The sequence below is a fragment of the Dermochelys coriacea genome, chromosome 3, assembly GCF_009764565.3.
Source record: "Dermochelys coriacea isolate rDerCor1 chromosome 3, rDerCor1.pri.v4, whole genome shotgun sequence".
Classification (NCBI taxonomy): Eukaryota; Metazoa; Chordata; order Testudines; family Dermochelyidae; genus Dermochelys; species Dermochelys coriacea.
Window position 1 is genome coordinate 95,535,593 of NC_050070.1, and position 23,687 is coordinate 95,559,279.

Sequence of the window (23,687 nt, forward strand, 5' to 3'; positions counted from 1 at the left end):
AGGAAAAGTACACATGTTTCTGTGACAGGCGTTGCACTGGGTTAGCATCTCACTTGTTGAGACATTATATTCCAATCTTCATAGCACACAAGTTAAAATTAATTTGGTTGTCTTATTTCAGTTACCATATCACAAAACCATTGCACAATTTAGAAGGTCTTAGAAGAGAGTCTTACAAATTATGCAAAAAGAAAAGGAGTACTTGTGGCAAGTACTCCTTTTCTTTTTGCGAATACAGACTAACACGGCTGTTACTATGAAACCTTACAAATTATGTTTAGCAATGCATTTTCAGTTAGATCTTGGAGAAATGAAAAACATGGAAACTGAAAACTCTGTGCTTGTACAGTTAAAGTCATTATGATATGTTGGTCAGAGGGGAGGAACACACAAAAACCTCACACAGTGATTGGTAAGTGAAAAATTACCTTTGCCCAGTGCAGGATGTTTGAGGATTTGGCATCATACAATGAGCCATCATATAAAACACAAGAAATTCAGCACTTTGCACATATGCATACTTTTCATTATATGACATCTAGTACTCACTATCAGCAGTCAAATAAGTAAAGCAGAAATAATAGACAGTCTTGAAATACTTACTAGTAAAAAATAAGCAGAATGGAGGAGACCCATGCCTTGCTACGATGAGGTATAATATATATCAACTGATGTCCTACAAAATCACATCCCTAACAATTAATGGTTTGTTTGCATTTGAGTTTCCCTTCCAATCAATTCATTAGTCCAGTCACAACTCAGAAACAGCTTAATGCTAAACAGATGCACCAAATCCAGCATTACCCCAGGAACTCTAAAGCCTTACCTCACCCTGAAGAAAGAGTTTGTCTACAAATTCCTGATGGGCAATGTCAGCCTGGCACTATCAAAGCCAAGTGATGCACACCAAATCCTGACTGGTACTGCCGAACAATGGAGGAATATTTAGTGGTAATAAGCAACATTTGCTCAAATCAAAATAAGTTAATTTAAATCCATACGATTCTGATTATGTCAAGAATTTCTATTTTTAAAACTGTTCACATGGTTTGTACAACATCTCTGACCAAGCTTAGTTGCCAGAAGCAAGAGAGGAATCAAAAACAATGGTAATTATGTCACCTATTCTGTCCATATTTTAAAACTACCTGAGAGACTGAATCTATCATCTGAATAATTTTCTGAAATTAGTATTTCAAAAATGTCAATTTTGAGTTAAATAGCAATAATCTGATTCAGTAAGCATTCTTTTGCTTCTGAAAGACCTAGGGTTGTAGTATTATTGGAAATCATAAGATGGCAGTGTTACAGACAATCCTACAAGCTCTGTTTAAGTGCTGTGTAGGAGTTAGATTATGGAAAAAATGCCGTGGTGCTAGTTGTGACACAATTCTTTTTAGAATTGATTGCAGAAGTAGAATGTGTTCTCCCTGAATCTTTCAGACAGGAATATTTTCATACATGCATTGCTGCTGCCTACAGGATATATACCCACCCATAAAAAAGAAAAAGTTGTACTCTGAATGGTAGGGAGGGTAAGGAGAAATATAAAGGCACAGAAATAGCTCTTTGAGGATATAAATGGTACTTGATTGCAACAGAGTTTATAATAATTTCTCCATGTACTGCTAAACTTCCCCTTGCAGAGCTCTCCTTTCTACAAAGGCCCATCACTAGGGAGGATGGTTCAGTGGTTAAGGCACAGCATGGGATTCAGGAGACTAGAATTCAGTTCCTTGCTCAGCCAAACACTGATGATGTGACCTTAAACTCAGTTAGCCTCTCTGTGCCTCAGTTTCCCATTGATTAAATGAGGATAGCAGCACTTTCCTAACTCACAGCCTTGTTGCAAGGATAATACATTAAAGATTGTGATGAGCTCAAATAATATGGACATGGGGACTATCTAAGTTCCCAAGATGGAAGAACCCATTCTGAATCTTGATTTGCTTTGAACCTCTTTAATTTGGGCATGATTACCCAGTAAAGTGGGAAAGTCCCATAGATGTATTAAAGGACCTTATCTCACCACACACCTGCTGCATCTTCTCACCATTTTAACATTTTCCTTTGGTTGAACATGATTTTAAACTTACTTCTTGGGTGTGACCATTACTACACTTCATCTAAATAAATGAATACCAGTACTGGATATATGGCCTCACTCTTTGGCCCTACCCAAAACCATTATGTAGTGTCAAAATATTACAGGAGTAAACTCTGAGGGAAGTGGATCATTTTTGCACAGTATAACTGCTGCCTAGTACCACAGTGCATACAACCCCCCCTAGCAACTACATGAATGAATAGCATTTGGAAGGACAGGTTCTGCTGTTAAGCATAAGTCAAACAGACAAGCATTGTTTATGTGTGGGTGTAAGGAACTTTTGAACTGTGCATGATGCTAACAGTGTGTAATAATATGGAGTGTTTTACAGGAAGAGGAAGGACATTGAAGTACTGAGGAGGAGAAGGACAGCATTTGGTGAAGAAGAAATCAAACTTGACATTTTTTGGATATGTATCAAGCTGTAGTGACTTTCATTTCAAGAGGCTGATGTAAATATGTTCCCTAGAGAGTAGCTGAACATCTCTTAAAAAGTGAATGGAAGAGGGAGTGGGTGACAGATAGCAAACAATAATAAAGCCTGCAGGACGGATGTAGGAGGAAGAGACCTTTAAAACAAAGACGAAAGCAACAGAAGACAAGGCAGTGAAAGAATGTGTTACTTCGGCAGGGTAATTTTTCCTAACTCATTTTCTTTGGATGGCACGCCCCCACAGGATAAGAGGGGAGGAATTTCTGTACAAAGGGAAAGTGTTTTAAGAAGCACAAAAGATGGTATTTGGTTTGGCAAAACCATATGTCAGATTCTTTTTTCAGGATTTCCCCCCTTCAAACTTAAACCCATGTATTATACCTCTCCCTTTTTAATTGACAGCTCTCTGGCCCTGTGAACAGAGACCATATTGTGTCCTGTTCCTTCTGGGCCTGATCCTACACCACCAAGGAAAAAGCAAGCCTTGCCATTGACTTAAATGGATGAAGAATCAGGTTCTTAATGCAGTAATGAAAATATAGGATGTGCCTGTGTAAGATGAGGCTATGAAATTATAAGCAGGTAGCAGTGCAGTCTACATTTTTCATGCTGTCCCACAATATTCTGGCTTTGGAAGACATGCTTTAAAGGTAAATTTGCCTAGATCCTAGCAATCTTCTTCCCTATTCAACTTGAGGGAGACCTTGTGTCATCAGGAAGCTGAACCTCCTTAAGTCAATTTCAGCATGAAGTTGCAAAGTTAATGGATTGGATTTGTCATGACTCACCTACCTTTTTAAGGCAAGATTTGCCTGCCTTTTCTTCTCAGTTTCTGGATACATTTCTTCTCTCTACATTATTCTTCTAAAAAACAGTCTACATTCTGAAATTTTCCATACACTTTTTTTCACAATTCCTAATGACCCAATATTCTTCAGAGAATACTGTATGGATATACCTGTATGTAGCCCACTAGTGAGTGTGTCTTATGTGCCCCTCTATATTGATCCACAGAGGATATGAGTTGTCACAGCCACCACCTATGGAGTTTTAAAGCAAGCTTTAGCAGCTCATGGAAGTCCCCAGTTCAATTCCTGGTGCATTGCGGCAATCACAAACAGTAGTTGTGAAATGGTGTAGGTTACACACTAACATACCTACCACAAAACAAGGACATAAAAGGTTAAGCTTCCTGAGCGTACATATGTCCTCTGGCCACAAGCACATAGCTTATAACTATCAAACTTTATTTAACAATCTGAGGGCAGATGCTGCCAATGAATGGGATTATTATGGACAATTTCTCCAAAACACTTCCTACTTTTTACCAGTATCACCTCAATTTCAGCTAGCTGCTCTTAATGTAATTATTGATCTCAGAAAACCATTCAGAAAGCATGGCTGTGATCTAAAGTTCACAGAGTCAGATCCAGGAAGATCACTTCTCTCAGCAATCCCAGGTGCCACTATGAGCCTCTGAGACCAATCGCAGTTAGTGTAAATTAGAGCAACCCTCACGCAACTCTCATTCACACAAAGTGACCAGCCTGGTATACAGTCTTTTCAGGATTGCTTACATGAGCACAGCCACTATCTAGATCACTCACTATAAAGCCATCAGAGAGAGATGGTTAGAGAGAATCCAAAATAGCTGAAAAATTAAAAGGTGTAGAAACAAAGGTGGACTACTCAGAGGTGTACATTGGCATTTCAATTAAAGAGAATATATTTCTTCATAGAAAAGTTGAATTATTAAGAATTTTTTCTCAGATAAATAACATGCAGATGCTGTGTTTTCCTGAGGATTTCTGAGGGGGAAGTATATATATATTATATTCAAAGTATATAAGTATAAATATATTATATTCAAAGAACTGTGTTAAAATAATATGACTATGGTTGAAATGTCAATAATTCAAAAGTTAGTAAATGTCAGAATAAAGGTTGCCTGTGCAACTTTACTTCAGCCCCCATGAGGGTATACATTATGATACAGTCTTTCATGTTTACAAATAATTTTTTCCACAAAACCCCTGCCTCGTTCAGTGCAAGGACATACAGTGTTCACTTCCTGAGCAGCTATTCAATATTTTGTTTTATCCTCATAGTTCAGTGTGTGGCCCCAACCCTTACTGAACACTATTCAAACCCTGCTATGAAGACAGAATTATTAATTTCCTCATGGGCTTTTCCATGGCGTTTATCACTTTAGTATCTGAATGCTTTACAAACATAACTTTATTTATTTTCACAATACCCCAGTGAGATAAGAGGATGGGATTATCCTCAATTTACAGATAAGGAGCTGAAGCACAGAGAATAAGGTCAAAAGTACCCACTACTTTCAGGGGCTGGGGAGGGACAATTTGGGACACCTAAGACTCGATTTTTCAAAGTACTTAGTATTATATAGCACTATATATACTGAAGCAGAGCTCCAATTGACTTTAGTTGCAATTGTGAGTGCCACCCATAAAATGCGGAGCACGCCATTAGTGATCATCTGTGAAAAGAATGGCTTAAGTGACTTGCTTAGCATTTCATAGAAACTCTGTGGTAGAGGCAGAGATAGAATTGAGTTTTCCAGGGTAGTATTCAGCTGTCTTAATCATCCATTCTCTTCCTGCAGTTCTCTGCCTCATTCATCATACACCTTCCAACCCCTTAGTTATGGGCAAGCCTAGACCCACCTGTCCTTATAGTACTAATAGTACACACCTTCCAATTTCCAACAAATGAAGCAGGGATCTACAGACAACAGCCTCCTTTACCACATTACCACATCCTCAGAGCAGATGAATCCAGTGCACAGAATGAAGCAGGGCTCCATGGAAAAATTAGTATGTGAGCATGTAATTACAGACTATCATAATGCATACACATAAGGGGGTCAAATTAAAGTTGTACAGACAATCATAATTCTGGCATTTTCTAACATTCAATTGTTTGACTTAATAAACTTAATGCTCTTCTAATTTGTTTGTATGTAATTTCCGAGGTTTTAAAAAAAATCCACCTCCCTCCCCCCGTCCCGAAATTCCATCATGCAGCTTTGTATTGACATCCATAAGGTTCATTGGCAGGTTTGGAACCTTTAGATCCATCACATGGACCACTGCCAGTTGAGCTAACAAAGTAACTGATAACAGTAGTAGGTTTCATCGTCTAAGTAGTCCAGTACTAGAGGAGGACAATACACACACTTTCACAGGCATTTGTTGACAGAAGAGGCATGGCGAGACTCAGGAATCGTGGGTTCCATTCCAGGCTCTAGAAGGGAGTGTGCATTAGTAGATGCAGGTTCTTTTACCAGTTTTCCCTAATCTGGATCTCTTTGCTCCATCCCATCCAACTTGTCCCAGTTCTGTCTCTTTCCCATCTCTGGCTCCTTGTTCCAGTCCCATTCGCCTTCTCTACCCATTCCTAGTCTCCATGCCTTAGGCTACTCATGCAAGTCCCCATCTTCTTGCCCAGCCAGTTTCCCCTCTTGGGCTTGATGTCTGAGTCCCAAACAACTCCTAGTCTCACCCTCCCTACACCTGGTCCCAATCTCCTTGGCCAGCCAATGCAATTCTTTCTATTCCCTACTGAACTCCTTGTGCCCAGTCTTCCTGCCCACCCAGGCCCAGTTCCCACGTCCCAGCTCCTCGTTCAATCTGCCTCTCCCGCCACCCCACTCTGCCTCCCAGTCACAAACTCCTTTCCCAGTTTCCTCACCCAATCTCAATCTCCCCCCACCTGTTCTCTGGCCCTCTGTCCCAGTCTCCTTGCCCAGATAGTCTCAGTTCCCCCTCGCCTTGTCAAATCTCTCTCTCCTGCCCCCACCCCATCCCTCCTTACTCAACCAACCTGAGTTTGCCCTCTTTGCCCCCAGTCTTAGTCTTGTTCAACCAGTCTTAGTCTCCCCCTCCAACTTCATCAGTTTCTCCTCTGCCATCCAGTTTCACTTGACTCCTTATCCCACCAACACCTTTCCCTCCTCCCAGTCCATCTCTTGTCCCATTACATTCAAATCAGATGGCTTTCTCCTGTATATTGCCTGGACAGCTGGGTAGGGAGTCATTGAGAGCAGAGGAGAGACAGGATCCCTGCTGTGAATCTTGGCTTGGCTTCACCCTGACCTGGAACAGCTGGGAGACGCCCTTTTGAGCCCTCATAGCCCTGGGTTGGAATTGTACTCAGTAGCTTGGTGGGATTGGTACTTGCACAGTATGGTCAGCACTAGGAGCTGTGAGTAGATGGATCATGCTCAAGGAGGACGGACTCTTCAGAAATTTTAGCTGCTTCTCAAGTCTCGACTGAGCATGTGCAACTGTGATTTTTTTAAAGGCTTATAACTTGGCCAGATTTGTGTGGGTTTTCACATGAATGGCAAAGGATACATCCCCGACACAAAGACCTGCCAAATTGTAAGTCCTACCACCATGCTTGAGAGCAGTATAACATTTCAAAGAAAAGGCCTCAAGAATTTTTGTAACACAGGAAAAAGTAACATTGTTTCATTATCCTCATTTTCAAAACTAGCTGGACCATTTTGACTGAAGCAAATACTTGACATGGAAAATTTCAGCCCAAATTGCTAAAGTTTCACACAGTTATAAGTAACTGAAAATAGGGCCTTATAATGGAAAGTATCTGGCAACTTTAATAATTGATGGTGCTACCAGCCCAGCCAATAATGCCCAATTTAAATTCTATTGGTGACCATGCTCCATTCCTACAAATATTAAAACATTTGTGTTCCAAATAAGGATACTGGCAGCAAAGTGCACCACAGCACAACTATTGATGTTGGGTTTTTTTGGCAATCTACTAATCCTGAAATATTACCAGATTTGGGATAGAAAAAGAGGTAATATTTCTTTTGAAGGGTCATATGTTTCCTAATATAATGAAGACCACTCAGGTTTGTGAAAAGAAATGTATGATCTTAAGCGAAATTTCTGTCTTAAGGTTTTATTGCCTCAATTTTGTTTCCTTGAAAACTCTGCCTGAGTGAATATGGAGAAAAATAACTTTTAAAAAATCTGATGAAGCTACAGCTATTTTCTGTAGTCAATTAACCTGTCAAGATAATACTGAGTCAGGTATTGAAGACAAGCAATTTAGCTCATTGGTGCCTCCATTTGATTGATTTTTTTAATCCATTTGAAATGCTATTATTATTTGTATTTATATTTCTTGCCAGAAAGCAGTACTAAGAATGAATAACTATTTAAATTTAATGGTGACTTTATTGTCAAGGATTATTTAATCTCTTTAATGTAAACACAGAAATTGTTTATTTCTAGGGCTTTATGGTTTGTTTGGTTTTGGTTTATAAGGAGAACAAGTATATATATATATATATATAGTTCTCCTTTTACCCTCCTCCTCCTCCCCTTCTTTCTAAAGAAGCTGGGACTGGGTGATGGGATGGATCATCACTTGACAAGTGCCCTGTTCTGTTCATTTCCTCTGAAGCCTCAGGCACTGACCCTGTCAGAAGACAGGATACTGGGCTAGATGGGCCATTGGTCTGATCCAGTATGGCCATTCTTATGTTCCTAAACCATCTACTTTAGCGACCAAGATTTTTGAGGCCTTTCATATTTTGTTCACAATGTTTTGTTGTCTATGCCATCGTTAGTTAATCTTAACTGAAATGTGACCCTGAATTTCAATAGTCCTTATTAGGTGATTTATCATATCATATCTCTATATCTATATATATGATTTATTTAATAAGTTATGCTTATTTTGGCATGTGTCCCATGCTTACGTAAATTGTTGTAGGTCCATTGACTTCAATAGAGCTGCAACAATTTATACCAACAAACAATTTCTCTCTCTGACTGCTAACTCATAAACGGAAAGCTCTGAACTTCTTAGAGTGAACTATTAAAGCAAGAGATCAGTTCTCCTCTATGGAAGCAGGATGTGAAAGATTCCCTGGGTAGTTGCTTCTGAAACAGTGAAAGTAATTTAGGGAATTTTGGCATTGTTACACAGCAGTGCCATGGGAGTGCTGATAGTTATGGCCTAGTGTGCTAGCATCTGGCTTGGATTCAAGATGGAATGACATAAGCAGGGAATAATGGGTGTCTGTTTTGTCTCTGTGGGATGGTGTGGGGATCACGCACTGATAATGTTCCATTAAGAGATCTATGTCATATGAGAGCCCTCCCAAGCAGATACAGCCTTTGCAGGGCGTCAGAGAGAAGAACCCAGTTTAAATAGCTTCTCTAGGTTTTTGCATAATTAAATCAGAAATTTAAAGAGAGAATATTTGGTTCTGACAGCTGAAATTATTGCAAGAATGGCTCATTAATAAATAACACCTAATTAGACAGAAATTATTCAATGATTAAACCTTAATTTTCCATGCTTCTCATGTAGGTATTTAAATTACTCTTTATTATTTCTTCCCTTTCAGACTATTTTAGAATGTGTTCAGAATTATCCCAGCAGGTTCCTAGAGGAGTAAAAGACAGCTCTGTGTCATCAAATCATCCCCAATTATGTCATCAGCAGGAGCAAATACATCAACAGGTGCTCCATCAATCCAGCATTCTTTGGAAATTGATTTACAGCTACCTACTTATTCAAGGAGATGAGTCTAGTGAGGCCTTTGCAAATTAGGGGAACACTACTGCTTCCTGCAAGAGAAGATTTGGAAGTTCTTAATGATCATTCACATTTTCAAAAGAAAAATGCAGGGAGGAAGTTTGCCGTTCATTGTATAGGTCATAGCCTCCCCCGTTAACCCCGGCTCCCAGTCAGCCATCTGCCAAGCCCCACATCTGCTTTAGTCACTCTCTAATACAAAGGTGGTCAAACTGCTGCCCACAGGCTACATCTGGCCCACAGGACCCTCCTGCCTGGCTCCTGAACTCCTGGCCCAGGAGGCTAGTCCCCAGCCCCTCCCCCGCTATTCCTCCTTCCCCACAGCCTCAACTCAGTGCACCGCCGGCGCAATGGGGCAGTGCAGCTGCAGAGCCCGGCCTGACCTGGTGCTCTGTGCAGTGCGGTGTGTGGCTGACTCCAGCCAGGTGGTGCGGCTGTAGCACCACCAGCCACCGGTGCTCCAGGCAGCACGATAAGGGGGGCAGGGAGGAGGGAGAAGGGGGGTTGGATAGAGGGCAAGGGAGTTTGGAATGGTGGTCAGGGGTATGGATAAGATTCAGGGTAGTCAGAGGGTGGGGAACAGGGGGGTTGAATGGGGGCAGGCATCCTGGGGGGGCGGTCAGGAAGGAGGCGGGGTTGGATGGGGTGGCGGAGGGCAATCGGGGCAGGGGTTCCGGGAGCGGTCAGGGGACAGGGAGCAAGGGGATGGATGGGGGAGGGGTCCCGGGGGGACCATCAGGGAACGGGGGGGTTGGATGGAGCAGGAGTCCCGGGGGGGACATCAGGGGGTGAGAAGTAGCGGCGGGGACAGATGGGGGAAGGGGTGGGCCATGCCTGGCTGTTTGGGGAGGCACAGCCTCCCCTACCCAGCCCTCCATACAATTTCTGAAACCCGATGTGGCCCTTAGGCCAAAAAGTTTGCCCACCCCTGCTCAAATATGATGGGTGGGGGAAGTGGATAGGAAACAAATAGTGTACATTTGAATAGAAGAAAAATATAGTCTCTGGCGTTCTCAATGAAACACTTGTTTCAAACAAACAAAAGCCATGTAAAGCTGGAGGTAGTTTCATCATGCTCGATTTCACTGACCAAGACATCCAAAAGAAAAGGAGGGGGTGTCACTGGAGGAAGAGGATCTGGCCAGAATCTACTGCCCTTCAGCGATCCTTGGAGATCATTGCAACTCCTGGGATTGAGCCATTTTACCCAAGAGCCAAAAAGGCCCTTGCAGCCTGAAGCTGCAAAAGGTGGCAAAAAGGCACATTTTCTGTCTCCCCCTAGCTCCCCTGCCAGCTCTGCCTACTGAGAGGTGCAGCTCAGAATTGAGAAGTACCACTTTCGCCTCAGCAGTGCACAAATTAGACAGCTCTATTTCAAACAGGAATTGAATCAGGGAAGTTCTATGGCCTCTTCTATACAGGAGGTCAGAATAGATAACCACAGTGGTCCCTTGTGGCCCTAGAATCTATGACATGCATTGCCATGAGCATGCAGAGCCAGAGGGGAGTACAATAAGCCCATTCCCTTGGGTGACTGCACAAAGGCATTTCATTATAGCAACCCTTGTTCTCCCTGCACTCTGCAGAGCACATGACATGTCCATTGGCGCATCCCCATGGGGAACAAGCAGGCAAAAAAGGAGGTGAGGATGAAGTGAGGACATTTCACCAGACAGAGCAGAGCAGTGCCAGTGCATGAAGGGGAGTAATCCGCTCCATTTTAAGAGAGTAATCCATTAGACTACATGTGTGTGCAAGTGCCCATCCACATGAGTGAGGATTTCACCCTCCGTAAGGACATAAAAATAAAAGGGAAATCAAAGCCAAGTGAAGCTACTAACCTGAACATGAACTCTAGAAGATGTGATATAAAACGCTGAGTAAATAATAGCAAAGGTGTTATTCAGAACAAAGCTCCATTAATATAAAAATAATTTCAAGTGCATCAGATGTCCTGTAGGTAACCCACCCTTTGATAGTCAGTGGGACTCCAATACCATGAGGACTACGTTGTGCCTGATAGTCACTGGCCTGAATGGAATCTGGTACAGAGAGAACCAATGAGAACTAATGTTGCTCAGCATCTCTGATAATACAGCCACATATTTAGCTACCTAGCTTCAGACGCACCTGAGTTTGAAACTTTTGGCCTTAATTGTCACATGCTACTCACTTTTAGACGTCTACTATAAGTAAATAGTTACCCACTCTACACTAGCAATTTATAGAAGACCAGATGACGGACCTGTATTTATACTAAATAGCACCTTATTCTACGATAGTCCAGCAAGGATCAATGGGATATTATTGGAGGAAAAGGCTACTCAGCATGAATAAATTCAGTAAAATCCACTAGTAAACAGTGATCCGCTACATACATATGACACTGATAATTACAAATTTCAGAGTAGCAGCCGTGTTAGTCTGTATTCGCAAAAAGAAAAGGAGTACTTGTGGCACCTTAGAGACTAACAAATTTATTAGAGCATAAGCTTTCGTGAGCTACAGCTCACTTCATCGGATGCATTTGGTGGAAAAAACAGAGGAGAGATTTATATACACACACACAGAGAACATGAAACAATGGGTTTATCATACACACTGTAAGGAGAGTGATCACTTAAGATAAGTGACGCAGACTCAAGGAATATTTCCAACACACCTCTGACCAACATATTAACCCACAGAGACCTTCCTGCCAACACTACAAAAAGAAGGATTCTGGGTGGACTCCTCCTGAAGGTCGAAACAGCAGCCTGGATTTCTACATAGACTGCTTCCGCCGACGTGCACGAGCTGAAATTGTGGAAAAGCAGCATCGCTTACCCCATAACCTCAGCCATGCAGAACACAGTGCCATCCACAGCCTCAGAAACAACTCTGACATCATAATCAAAAAGGCTGACAAAGGAGGTGCTGTCGTCATCATGAATAGGTCGGAGTATGAACAAGAGGCTACTAGGCAGCTCTCCAACACCACTTTCTACAAGCCATTACCCTCTGATCCCACTGAGAGTTACCAAAAGAAACTACAGCATTTGCTCAAGAAACTCCCTGAAAAAGCACAAGAACAAATCCGCACAGACACACCCCTGGAGCCCCGACCTGGGGTATTCTATCTGCTACCCAAGATCCATAAACCTGGAAATCCTGGACGCCCCATCATCTCAGGCATTGGCACCCTGACAGCAGGATTGTCTGGCTATGTAGACTCCCTCCTCAGGCCCTTCATTACCAGCACTCCCAGCTATCTTCGAGACACCACCGATTTCCTGAGGAAACTACAGTCCATTGGTGATCTTCCTAAAAACACCATCCTAGCCACTATGGATGTAGAAGCCCTCTACACCAACATTCCACACAAAGATGGACTACAAGCCGTCAGGAACAGTATCCCCGATACTGTCACGGCTAACCTGGTGGCAGAACTTTGTGACTTTGTCCTGACCCATAACTATTTCACATTTGGTGACAATGTATACCTTCAAATCAGCGGCACTGCGATGGGTACCCGCATGGCCCCACAGTATGCCAACATTTTTATGGCTAACTTAGAACAACGCTTCCTCAGCTCTCGTCCCCTAATGCCCCTACTCTACTTGCGCTACATTGATGACATCTTCATCATCTGGACCCATGGAAAAGAAGCTCTTGAGGAATTCCACCATGATTTCAACAATTTCCATCCCACCATCAACCTCAGCCTGGACCAGTCCACACAAGAGATCCACTTCCTGGACACTACGGTGCTAATAAGCGATGGTCACATAAACACCACCCTATATCGGAAACCTAATGACCGCTATTCCTACCTACATGCCTCTAGCTTTCATCCAGATCATACCACTCGATCCATTGTCTACAGCCAAGCGCTACGATATAACCGCATTTGCTCCAACCCCTCAGACAGAGACAAACACCTACAAGATCTCTATCATGCATTCCTACAACTACAATACCCACCTGCTGAAGTGAAGAAACAGATTGACAGAGCCAGAAGAGTACCCAGAAGTCACCTACTACAGGACAGGCCCAACAAAGAAAACAACAGAACGCCACTAGCCATCACCTTCAGCCCCCAACTAAAACCTCTCCAACGCATCATCAAGGATCTACAACCTATCCTGAAGGACGAGCCATCGCTCTCTCAGATCTTGGGAGATAGACCAGTCCTTGCTTACAGACAGCCCCCCAATCTGAAGCAAATACTCACCAGCAACCACACACCACACAACAGAACCACTAACCCAGGAACCTATCCTTGCAACAAAGCCCGTTGCCAACTCTGTCCACATATCTATTCAGGGGATACTATCATAGGGCCTAATCAAATCAGCCACACTATCAGAGGCTCGTTCACCTGCGCATCTACCAATGTGATATATGCCATCATGTGCCAGCAATGCCCCTCTGCCATGTACATTGGCCAAACTGGACAGTCTCTACGTAAAAGAATGAATGGACACAAATCAGACGTCAAGAATTATAACATTCAAAAACCAGTTGGAGAACACTTCAATCTCTCTGGTCACTCGATCACAGACCTAAGAGTGGCTATACTTCAACAAAAAAGCTTCAAAAACAGACTCCAACGAGAGACTGCTGAATTGGAATTAATTTGCAAACTGGATACAATTAACTTAAGCTTGAATAGAGACTGGGAATGGATGAGTCATTACACAAAGTAAAACTATTTCCCCATGGTATTTCTCCCCCCCACCCCACCCCCCACTGTTCCTCTGATATTCTTGTTAACTGCTGGAATTAGCCTACCTGCTTGTCACCATGGAAGGTTTTCCTCCTTTCCCCCCCCCTGCTGTGGGTGATGGCTTATCTTAAGTGATCACTCTCCTTACAGTGTGTATGATAAACCCATTGTTTCATGTTCTCTGTGTGTGTGTATATAAATCTCTCCTCTGTTTTTTCCACCAAATGCATCCGATGAAGTGAGCTGTAGCTCACGAAAGCTTATGCTCTAATAAATTTGTTAGTCTCTAAGGTGCCACAAGTACTCCTTTTCTTTTTGATAATTACAAAGACTCTCATGTTTCATGGGGCAAGCTCATCAACTAAGATCAGGAAGGAATTTCCCCCTGTGATACAGTAGCACACAATGGGATAGATGTGTAGATCTCAAATTTTCTCAAAAATATTTAGTCTAGATCATTTTTGGATACAAGGTACTGCATAAGATGGACCATTGGTCTCGTCCAACATAGCTACTATATATATATATCTGATCCAGCTCCCATTTAAATTAATGGCTAAACTCCCATAGATTTCAGCTGTGTTGGACTGAGTGTTATGTTCCTATCTATGACAGGTTTCAGAGTAGCAGCCGTGTTAGTCTGTATTCGCAAAAAGAAAAGGAGTACTTGTGGCACCTTAGAGACTAACAAATTTATTAGAGCATAATGAAGTGAGCTGTAGCTCACGAAAGCTTATGCTCTAATAAATTTGTTAGTCTCTAAGGTGCCACAAGTACTCCTTTTCTTGTTCCTATCTATGGCATTTTTTAAAAAATTCTGCATAAACTAGAAACTAGTTAGAGCAACTATACATGAAACTTCAGTTACTAACTGACAGCAGTGCAATTCTTGAAGTAGAATCAGGATTAGGACCTAAGACAGTGACTGACCAGGGCAACAACTGACCAGTTTTGGGGTATAGCCATACTACAATAGAAACACGGGGAAGTCAGCTAAGGCACAGTGGGAGCAGCCACCAGGAGGTGGGTGGGGGGGAGAGGGAGAATGTATCCTGGCAAAACATTGTAGTTTCACCAAGAACAGAAGTATCAGTTTCACTCACTTTCTAAGCCTCCAACTGCAAAGTCTACAGGAAATTGACAAAAGGGACCATATTTCTCTCTCATTACAAAAATGCCACCTTACAAACTTCAGGGAGATTGCACAGATGTAAAAAAGGGCATATGTTTTTCCAGTATATCTTTAGATAGCCAATCAGGAGGTTAAATTCAAGACTTAGTATTATTTAATTTTTATTTATTTGTCACACTGTCAAACTATATTGAAGGATACATTTTTCGCTCTTCATTCTAGTATAAAATTTTAAGAAAACAGAAATCATTCTATATTGCCAGTACTTAACATATTTGCCACCTAATCAGGTATATTAAATAAACTATATATTTTTCTGTACATAAAAATGTCCCATTATAATAAAAATAGACAATTTGGGAACACTGTTGGTATGAATGAAGTCCTCTAAAGCAGCAACAAATATTATTAAACAATAATAATGTTTACTATTATTATGAATCCATGTAGTCCACATAATATCGAAGGATAGTACTCTGCTCACACTAAACCTAAGTAGATGGAAGTTCAAATTTAGCAGACATGGAACTTGCATCATATAAATACTCAACACAATTTTTTCTCTTCCATAAACATAAATACTGGATTTGACAGAAATTAGTTTTGGGCTGAGAGTGCTGCTATGCTGGGTGGAGTTGCAGTTAAACTCCTTAGTTTAACTGTGCTGAGATCTCCTGATCAGGATAACATATCGGCTATTCAATGTTCTAAAACATGAGCTCATGTGGAGATTAATTAAAATAGGTTTTAAGGTTAATTAGATAATATGGACATTAAAGTTATTGATAATGTGACACTGTTGTTATTATTCTATATTTCTATACAGAAAAGGAATTTGAAAGACTGGTACAGCTAACTAATGACCACTATGAAATGAACATGTTGGCTTAGGAAAAGATTATTTGAGCTGCAGCTGGTAGTGCCATTCTAGATGCTTTTTATGGAGAGTACAGAACTCAGCATATCTGACCTTTACCTTGAATCACCTCAGCAGAAAGAAGTGAGGTATGTGCTGGATATTTTAGTGTTTTTCTTCACTGACTGTGAATGGAATGGCTTGTTTTATGGGAAATGCTTTATTTTACTATTCACAGATATAATTAAAATTGCTTAATAGCTACAATTCACTGGGTTGTACTTGAGGTGGTAAATAGATTCAGCAGGACTAAAAGTAATGGCCACACAACCAGTTGTGAGGGTTAGAGTACAGAACGAATCCCCTCTTAGACACCCTTTAATAAGGCAATAGTCAACCTTAAAGAGCTGTAGAGTAACTTCATGAATGATAAGAGTCATAGAGAAGCTCAAAGCGTATAGCTACCTGACTCCCCCTCAAAAAACATGTTTACACTGTGATGCTGCATCAATATGACTATCATGATATTTTGAGACAATGCCATGAGGCAAACATGGCAGAGTAGTATCATGCCACATTTTGGGGATTTTCAAAAATTCTACTTGATGCAGCCTCCCTCTCCTTTCCCCTCACCCCTAACCCTTCCAACTTCCTGGATGTTGGGAACGTCAAAACAAATTTACCTCAACAACCCTAATTCCTTTACAGGGAAACCCTGCTCTGCCTCAGCGGGGTGTCAAACAATGTGGGGAGAGCTTCTGTGAAGGATGCTCGGCTTGAAGAGGAGCAGACAAAGCAAAAGGAGCTGCAATCATCCTTGCAAATGCCAGGAGAGCCATAAGTGAGATTTTGAAGAACCCCATGAAGCTATCTTAATATTAAAACTTATCAGGGTCTCTGAAACGATAATCAAGTTTTGCTAAGCTTTTTGTCAATGTGATTGCAGTTCCAGACCAATGCCCTCCACGTGGAGCTGCTTTCCCTGACAGGACCTGGGCCAATGTAATATTTTCTTGTCTTTTAATGAGAACAGGCTCTCTTTCCAGCTAGCCTTCTCCCCATCTTAATTTTTTTTTGGAGTGGGGGGGGCAACAAGGAAAGGAGGGATGGGGAGTAACAAAACAGACCCTCTCCCCATTTCTCCAAAATCCTATGAACTTTGCAGGGAACTGAACAACCTACACTTCCCTTTCCCTAGTATGAGGCAGGATAACCTGCACATATTCCTCCAGTTCTGCTGCTGTCCCTTCACTGCCAGTTGCCTCCTTCTGGGGCAACTCAGCCCCACAAGGAGAGCACCTGTGTCAGGAAGATTCCTCGGGGCAAATAACAAAACAACAGGGACAATGCATAAAGCACTAATTGATAAATCTAGGTCTAAAATGTATGTGTAACCTCTTGAATAAATAAGTAGTTACACAAAGCTTGACTGAATTCATATCCCTGGATATTCAAACTTTGACTGTTCCCATAAAAACTTCAGCAAATTTTGTTTCATTTAAAGGGTATGTGTCCTCTCTCTGACATTATGTCCTCTCTGAAATAGTGCCACTTCTATTGTACACTTGGCACCATGATTCTAGAAAAAAATATCAGTTAAGTAAGATTAGGACAGTTGAACTGACTTAATGCCCTGGGACCAACTCAGTTCTCAGTCATCAACAATGGTTCTCACTTCATTTTGCTATGAAATGAATGCATATTTGAAGAAATGAGTGTGTGTGTGTGTGTGTGAGAGGGGAGATAAAGCAAAAAAAGTGATAGATCAGATGAGAGATTTCATACATTAAAAGCAATGAAGGTTTTCAATGCAGTTTCAGTTCTTGTGAAAATTAAGTATCCTGGAGTTATTGTTTGTGGAAAAAACATATTAAGATATTACTCCATTCTTCTGCACCTTTCTTGGCACAAAGGGATTATGATAGATTTTAGCATTTGCTATAGTTTCCCATGACTACACTTTTTGATTGCCCTTAATTTTAATTCATGCAATTGCAGAATGAAAAGTTAAAAGCTCTAATAGTACAGCCATTAGTTCTTATGCTTTATTTAAAAATTCTGTTTGCACACTGTTGCCATTTTGCAGCCTTTAAAAAATAAAAAACAAACTTTAGTGCATAAAAAAGCAGAACTTCTCAGAAAAACAAAGACTTGTAGAACAGAGTTCAACAATGTATGAAAATACCTGTATAAAAATCCCCTTGCGCAAACATGTCAATCACATAGCGACAGAACGCATATTGATCTAACAGAGCAGAAAGGAAAAAGAGCAATGAGGAAACTAAGTTTAAAGGCCTTTTTTTCCCATGCAACAATGAAGATAAAGCTTAGCAGTGACAAAACACATTTTTGGCTATTTTTGTGATGTTTTCTCTGGGTATTTTTTTCCAGCCTTAAAGTAATTCTCTCTCTCACACACACACACACACACACATTTGATTGCTCAGGGTCTTATTTCAGGCCACCAGGTCAAAGACTTCAGAGTTAGAGCTGGAACTCTGTCTTTAACTCCTCATTCTGTGTTCAGATATTGAAGTACAGTTAGGGGTGATATCCACCTGCATAAAGTTTGAGTATTAAGGTTCTAAGTGGGGGAGGTTAGGGAAATGGAATTCACCACTAACCCAGCACCAGTTGCACAGCTCCCCATGCTGCTATTCCTGCCTTTGAACTAGAACAACGGTCATAATCCTTCAGTGCTGGTTTCAACTTTAGGGCCCATTCTGGCAAACACTATCAAGTGTTATGCTTGTGAGCCAGAGTTTTGCTTATGAGGCAGAGTTGTTCCATTAAAGTCAATGAGACTACTTACAGTGGAAAGGTAATGGCAGGAGCACACTCTTAGTTCTGAATTTCCTCACTTCAGTGGATTTAAGAGAGAACCTTTATATCATGTCAACTTCAATTTCTTATGGCTTAGTGAGTAATTTAAATTTTTTATTCACTAGTTACTTTTAAACAGAAGAATCCAAAGTTCACTCTCACAGGCGTGTATGAAAGTTCAGTCCACCTGTAAACTGAGGAGCTGATTTTGCCGATAGACCCAATGGCTTCCTTAGACCCCATAATATTCCATGTTAAATTTTCTTATTCAATAACATTTTATAACAGAGTATTTTGTTAATATGATTTTAGGAACTTTTCAAAGTCCAATAAAAGAGAAAAAGAGAGAGAGAGAGAGTTTACTCAACAGGAATACAAACAAGGCCCTGTGTACATTGCAATTCAGCAGCTGTGGAAGTTGCCACAGAGACATGTTCCAGACGCTAAGCTTTAATTTTTTTTAAAATGACAGCTAAGAAGTTCAGGATACCTGGCATTAGGTTTCTCAGGGTATATCTACATCACACATTAAGGAGTGATTGCAGTGCAGATTGGCATACCCACATTAGCCTTAAATTAGCTGGTGTGGGGAATAGCGGTAGTAAGGCCGTGGTGGCATAGGTTTTGGTTAGCGATCCTAGTATGAGCCCATCAGGGGCTATGGGTACATATTGTGTTTGCTGGACTGTGCCAGGTTCCATGCCACTGTTTCTTCATGGATACTGTCTTGTTACCTGTGTTTACTAGATTAAAGCTATCACACCTTCATTTGTGGTGTAGATGTACTTTAAGTCTAAAAAGTGACCAAGAAATGAAGCACCAATTGATTTCAACTTTAGGCACCCATTGTCAAAAACCTTGGTCAAAGTTTTTAACATTTGCAGGGGTGAAAAAAATCATTCAGTTTTGGACTGAGTGCAAACTGATTGCAGGGATGTCTGCTTAAGTCTTCCTAGCCTAGGAGACAAAACAAAACAAAAAATCCCATTTATCCCCTACTCACTTATCAAACCAAGCAGCTTTGACAACTTCTGTTATGTAATTATGTGTTTTCCAAAAAAAAAATAAAGATTATGCAAGCTATTGAAAATTAAAAATGTAGAACCAACATAAATTCAATTAGAAACTTACATAACAGAAATTATAGAGTTCTGATGGTATTATGTTCATACTTAATTCCACCAAATCTCAATATTTAATTTATCTCAAGCTGCTGCAAGATTTCCTACCACTGCCCTGGAGTGTTGCAGAATTCCAGTCCCTTGCTGTAGAATTCAGGTCAAGTTTCCCATGGAGTACAAAGATCCTTGACTATAAACAGTTCTTGTGAAGCCTTTAAAGTCTATTGTATCATTCTGTAAAGGACCTCAAAAATAAATGTTTATCTGATAAATCCAAAAGTGGCTGGCAAAACTATTTTCTTAAAAAAATTCTACATATGAATTTATAAAGATATAATTTTGATTGAAAACCTAATAATCCATTCGGATTGGGTACAGTCTATCAGTCAACAAACACTTAGGGACTTAAAGGTATTTGGCTGGCACAAGTGCATTAAGTCTATGCACTAAAATAAAAATATTCTCTGAAACAAGAAAAGGACACATGAAAGAAAAATGAATCCTCCCAAAGGGCCCATCCAAAGCCTACTGAAGGCAATAGATGGACTCCCATTGACTTCAGTGGGTTTGAGATCAGGGCCTAAAGGCATTTGTCCATTATTGACTAGAAGCCTGCAAAATTTCACCTATATGAAAGACCATTTTTTAACCTGAGGAAGGCAAAAACAGATCTGAACTAGTTTCTTTCTCCTTTATGTTACTGTAATTTTAAAACAGTCAAAAATGTTTAATTATTCCTGGGCAGAGATATTTTATGTTAAATTTCAGTCCTCAGAATTTTTTTTTTTTTAGTTACTTTGCCTCTGAAAATAATGCTTTGTAATGGAAATACAGTCATAATGTTGAATTGCCATAACACAAACACCACTACTGTTTTATATGAAACAGTAAGATGATCATGTTCCCATTTATGTCAATGGGAAATTTCTTTCAACGATATCAATGCAAGAAACATGCCCTCAGGATTTCAAATAAAGATGCAATTATCCAGTTGATCCTTGATACTTCAGGGCCAAAGATTCATTTTAAGTGAAGGTTTCCTATTGAAAGAAGGATTTACTTCAGGGTTTCCACCTTGTAACGCCATCACACTGTAGGTGAATTGATTTGGAAACATGTGATATTCACCAGATATGCTGCCGTCACTTTGAATCTGAACCAATTTCTCAGAGTCTGAGCCTGAAAAAAGTGTTGAGTGCATCCTGCAACGTGCCAAGCTCCTAACACAATGAATAGGAACTGAGGTGACTGACGTCTTGCAGGAAAAGCACAGCACCTTGGTGGATCAGCCCACTGGTGCAGGAAGCTGCTTTAATCTCCTCATGTTCCATTATGCCTAAAAGGTTCCAGTGTTTCATGTGAAAACTAAATTTAGCTGGAATGTAAACAAATGTAAAAAATGCTAACTCAACAGATAATGAGTGTCAGGAAAGGAGCCATGTTTTTCCTACGCCTCCAAATCTTTAACAATTATTTTCAGAAGTCTAAAAATGTATATTTTAGGTAAACTATTCAGTAATTGTGAACACTGGGTCCTTGTTTTCTCAATGAAACATTCACATGCAAAATGAATCTTTAGCTGTGTCACTAACAGTTGTCATGCTGGCGGCTTAGCTTAAGCATCTTTGTTTGTTTCGTTTCCATTTAGTGATCTGAGACCCAATGGGGATTGGCAGATACTATTATTTTTTTTCCATGTCTGGAGTTTCACTTTGATCTCTGCCAGCTTTAACTTCACTGTCTCTGTTTCTTTCCCACTACTCTTTTAGGATCTTCAGCTGATTCCTCCTGGTTTTGTTTACCTTTCTTTTCTGATTTTGTTTCAGCCTTCACTGCTTTCTCCTCCTTCACTTTCGATTTGGCCTTTATTAACCCAGTGTCCTCTACTTTTGCTTCTGTCTGCTTGCCTTTTTCAGCTGTCTTTGATTCAGCTTTTCCATCTTTCACTTCCTTTTTAACTTTTTCTTCAACTTTGGTGCTCTTTGCTTTCTTCTCTTCTGCACGTAATAAAAAAATGTGTCAAAAAAATTCATTCCTGAATAAATAACATCAAGCACTTTTAAATTCAAATAATCATAATGTATTATTTCTTTAGTGCTAACAATTTACACAACAACAACAAAATACAGGTAGTCCCTGCCCTGAACAGCTTACAGTCTAATCAAGATGGACACAGAGAACAAGACAGAATGGGAAGCCCAAAGGAACAAAGGCATATAAATCACTCTAAACAAACTAGTGGATAAAATACTCAGAAATTCTATTCCTTTTATAAAGTGTATTAATGATATACAGTGCCTTTCATTATGAGGAGGGGAATAATGTTCTTCCTGCCATAGTATAGGGCTGGGAGTCAAGTGACTCATTCTGGTGATGCCATGATCTTGTTCTGTTACAGTGGGCAACTCGCAACCAGTTTCTGCCTCAGATGCCCTATATGTAACATTGGATATAAGGACAGTGCTCTGCCTTGCTGGTATATTACATGGCTTTGTTCATTAAGGTTTTTTAAGTTCTTTGAGATCATCAGATGCAAGACGCTACCCAAGTGAAATGTTTTCATTCTATCTGGGAGCACTGAGAGCTGAGCAGGAAATGATTTTCCCATCTCATCAGAATTTGAGATATTGAAAATTTGTTACATTCTGAGTTGGGACAAAAAGACAAAAATCTCAAAAAAAATTGCAAACTGAAAAGCTGAACAAAATTTCAGATAGATTAATCGACACATTTCATTTTGATAATTTTGAAATTCATTTTTATTATCAGTTAGCTTTACATTTCAACATGAAAAGCCAATATTTCAAAGCCCTTTCCCACAGAAAGTTTCATTTTTGATGAATCAGTGTTTTCTGATGAAAAAAAAATTTCATGGAAAATTTTCTGACCAAGTAATGAATTAAGCTTCCTAACACCTGCCTGGTTGGGAATTAGAAAATTATTATACTTCTTTCAAATATGTGTAAAAGGGGGAACACACAATAATTAAAGCCCTATCAATCACCCATTAAAGTCAATGGAGAGATTCCCATTAATTTCAGTGGAGCCGGATCAGGACCTACATGACTTGCCCACGGTCAGAGTAGCCAATCAGTGACACAATCAGAAACAATCAGGTCTACTGGATCCAAGTTTTGCAATCCAAGTAGATATGTAGCCAGTCATTAATAGGAGAGCATCTCTAAGAACTGCAAAACGGTACAGTTTTTAGTTTAGTTAGGTCAGACTGGGTCACACCTACAATACATAAGCTGCAGTTTTCTACAACATCTTATCTTAATAAAATCATTGTGATTATTAATAATATCTAGCCTTATCTGGTGAAGAACTGATTTTCAGAGTCCTTTTTTATTCTTAAATGGCTCCCTCTAATTAAGAGCACCCTTGCATAAGTAACCTTGCCGGTGCATAAGTAACCTTGCCAACATTATGATACCTTGAATCTGGAGAGTGAGCCCATGTTTGGTAATAATGAATCATCCATGATTTTGTGTGGTAATGTTGTGACATCATCATAGGTGATGGCTCACTATCTTCATCAGGTGATATTCTCACTGCAGACTGTATCAGATTGGCCTGTAGGCAATTACACATTAAAGATTGTGGAAGCTACTAAGAACAGTTTTCAGATGCAGTCATCCAGGGGCCAATCTGATACACAGTCTGCAGTGGGAATGTCAGGCACTTTACAGGATGGGGCACCAAATAGAGAACAGGTCTAATCAAGGCACATGCAGTTGTAGCCAGGTCAGTCCTAGGATATTAGAGAGACAAGGTAGGTGAGATATCTTTTATTAGAGCAACTTCTGTTGGTGAGAGAGAAAAGCTTTCAAAGAGCTCTTCTTCAGATCTGGAAAACTAATCAAGCCATAAGCAGACACTTCAAGCTGCATCAGGAGCA

The 23,687-nt window shown here is 40.4% G+C and overlaps 1 protein-coding gene and 1 long non-coding RNA gene across 4 annotated transcripts in view; one reads left to right on the forward strand and one right to left on the reverse strand.

Annotated features, from left to right (window-relative positions):
• Positions 1-19,995, forward strand: part of LOC122459342 — a 36,157-nt gene extending 16,162 nt beyond the window's left edge. Inside the window, exons 1-4 of one of the 2 annotated variants that reach the window (XR_006279957.1) lie at positions 1,047-1,109; positions 2,439-2,559; positions 15,813-15,991; positions 19,876-19,985. This is a non-coding gene — a long non-coding RNA (uncharacterized LOC122459342). Of the gene's footprint in view, positions 1-1,046; positions 1,110-2,438; positions 2,560-15,812; positions 15,992-19,875 lie in introns of those variants that run through there. The other variant, XR_006279956.1, reaches the window with a different exon arrangement.
• A 256-nt stretch (positions 19,996-20,251) lies between these two features.
• TRDN (triadin) overlaps positions 20,252-23,687 on the reverse strand; it is a 108,601-nt gene continuing 105,165 nt past the window's right edge. For both annotated transcript variants that reach the window (XM_043510898.1, XM_043510897.1), the window contains one exon: positions 20,252-21,783. In XM_043510898.1, coding sequence (XP_043366833.1) covers positions 21,521-21,783 — 263 coding nt within the window. In that variant the 3' untranslated portion in view covers positions 20,252-21,520. The remainder of the gene's footprint in view (positions 21,784-23,687) is intronic.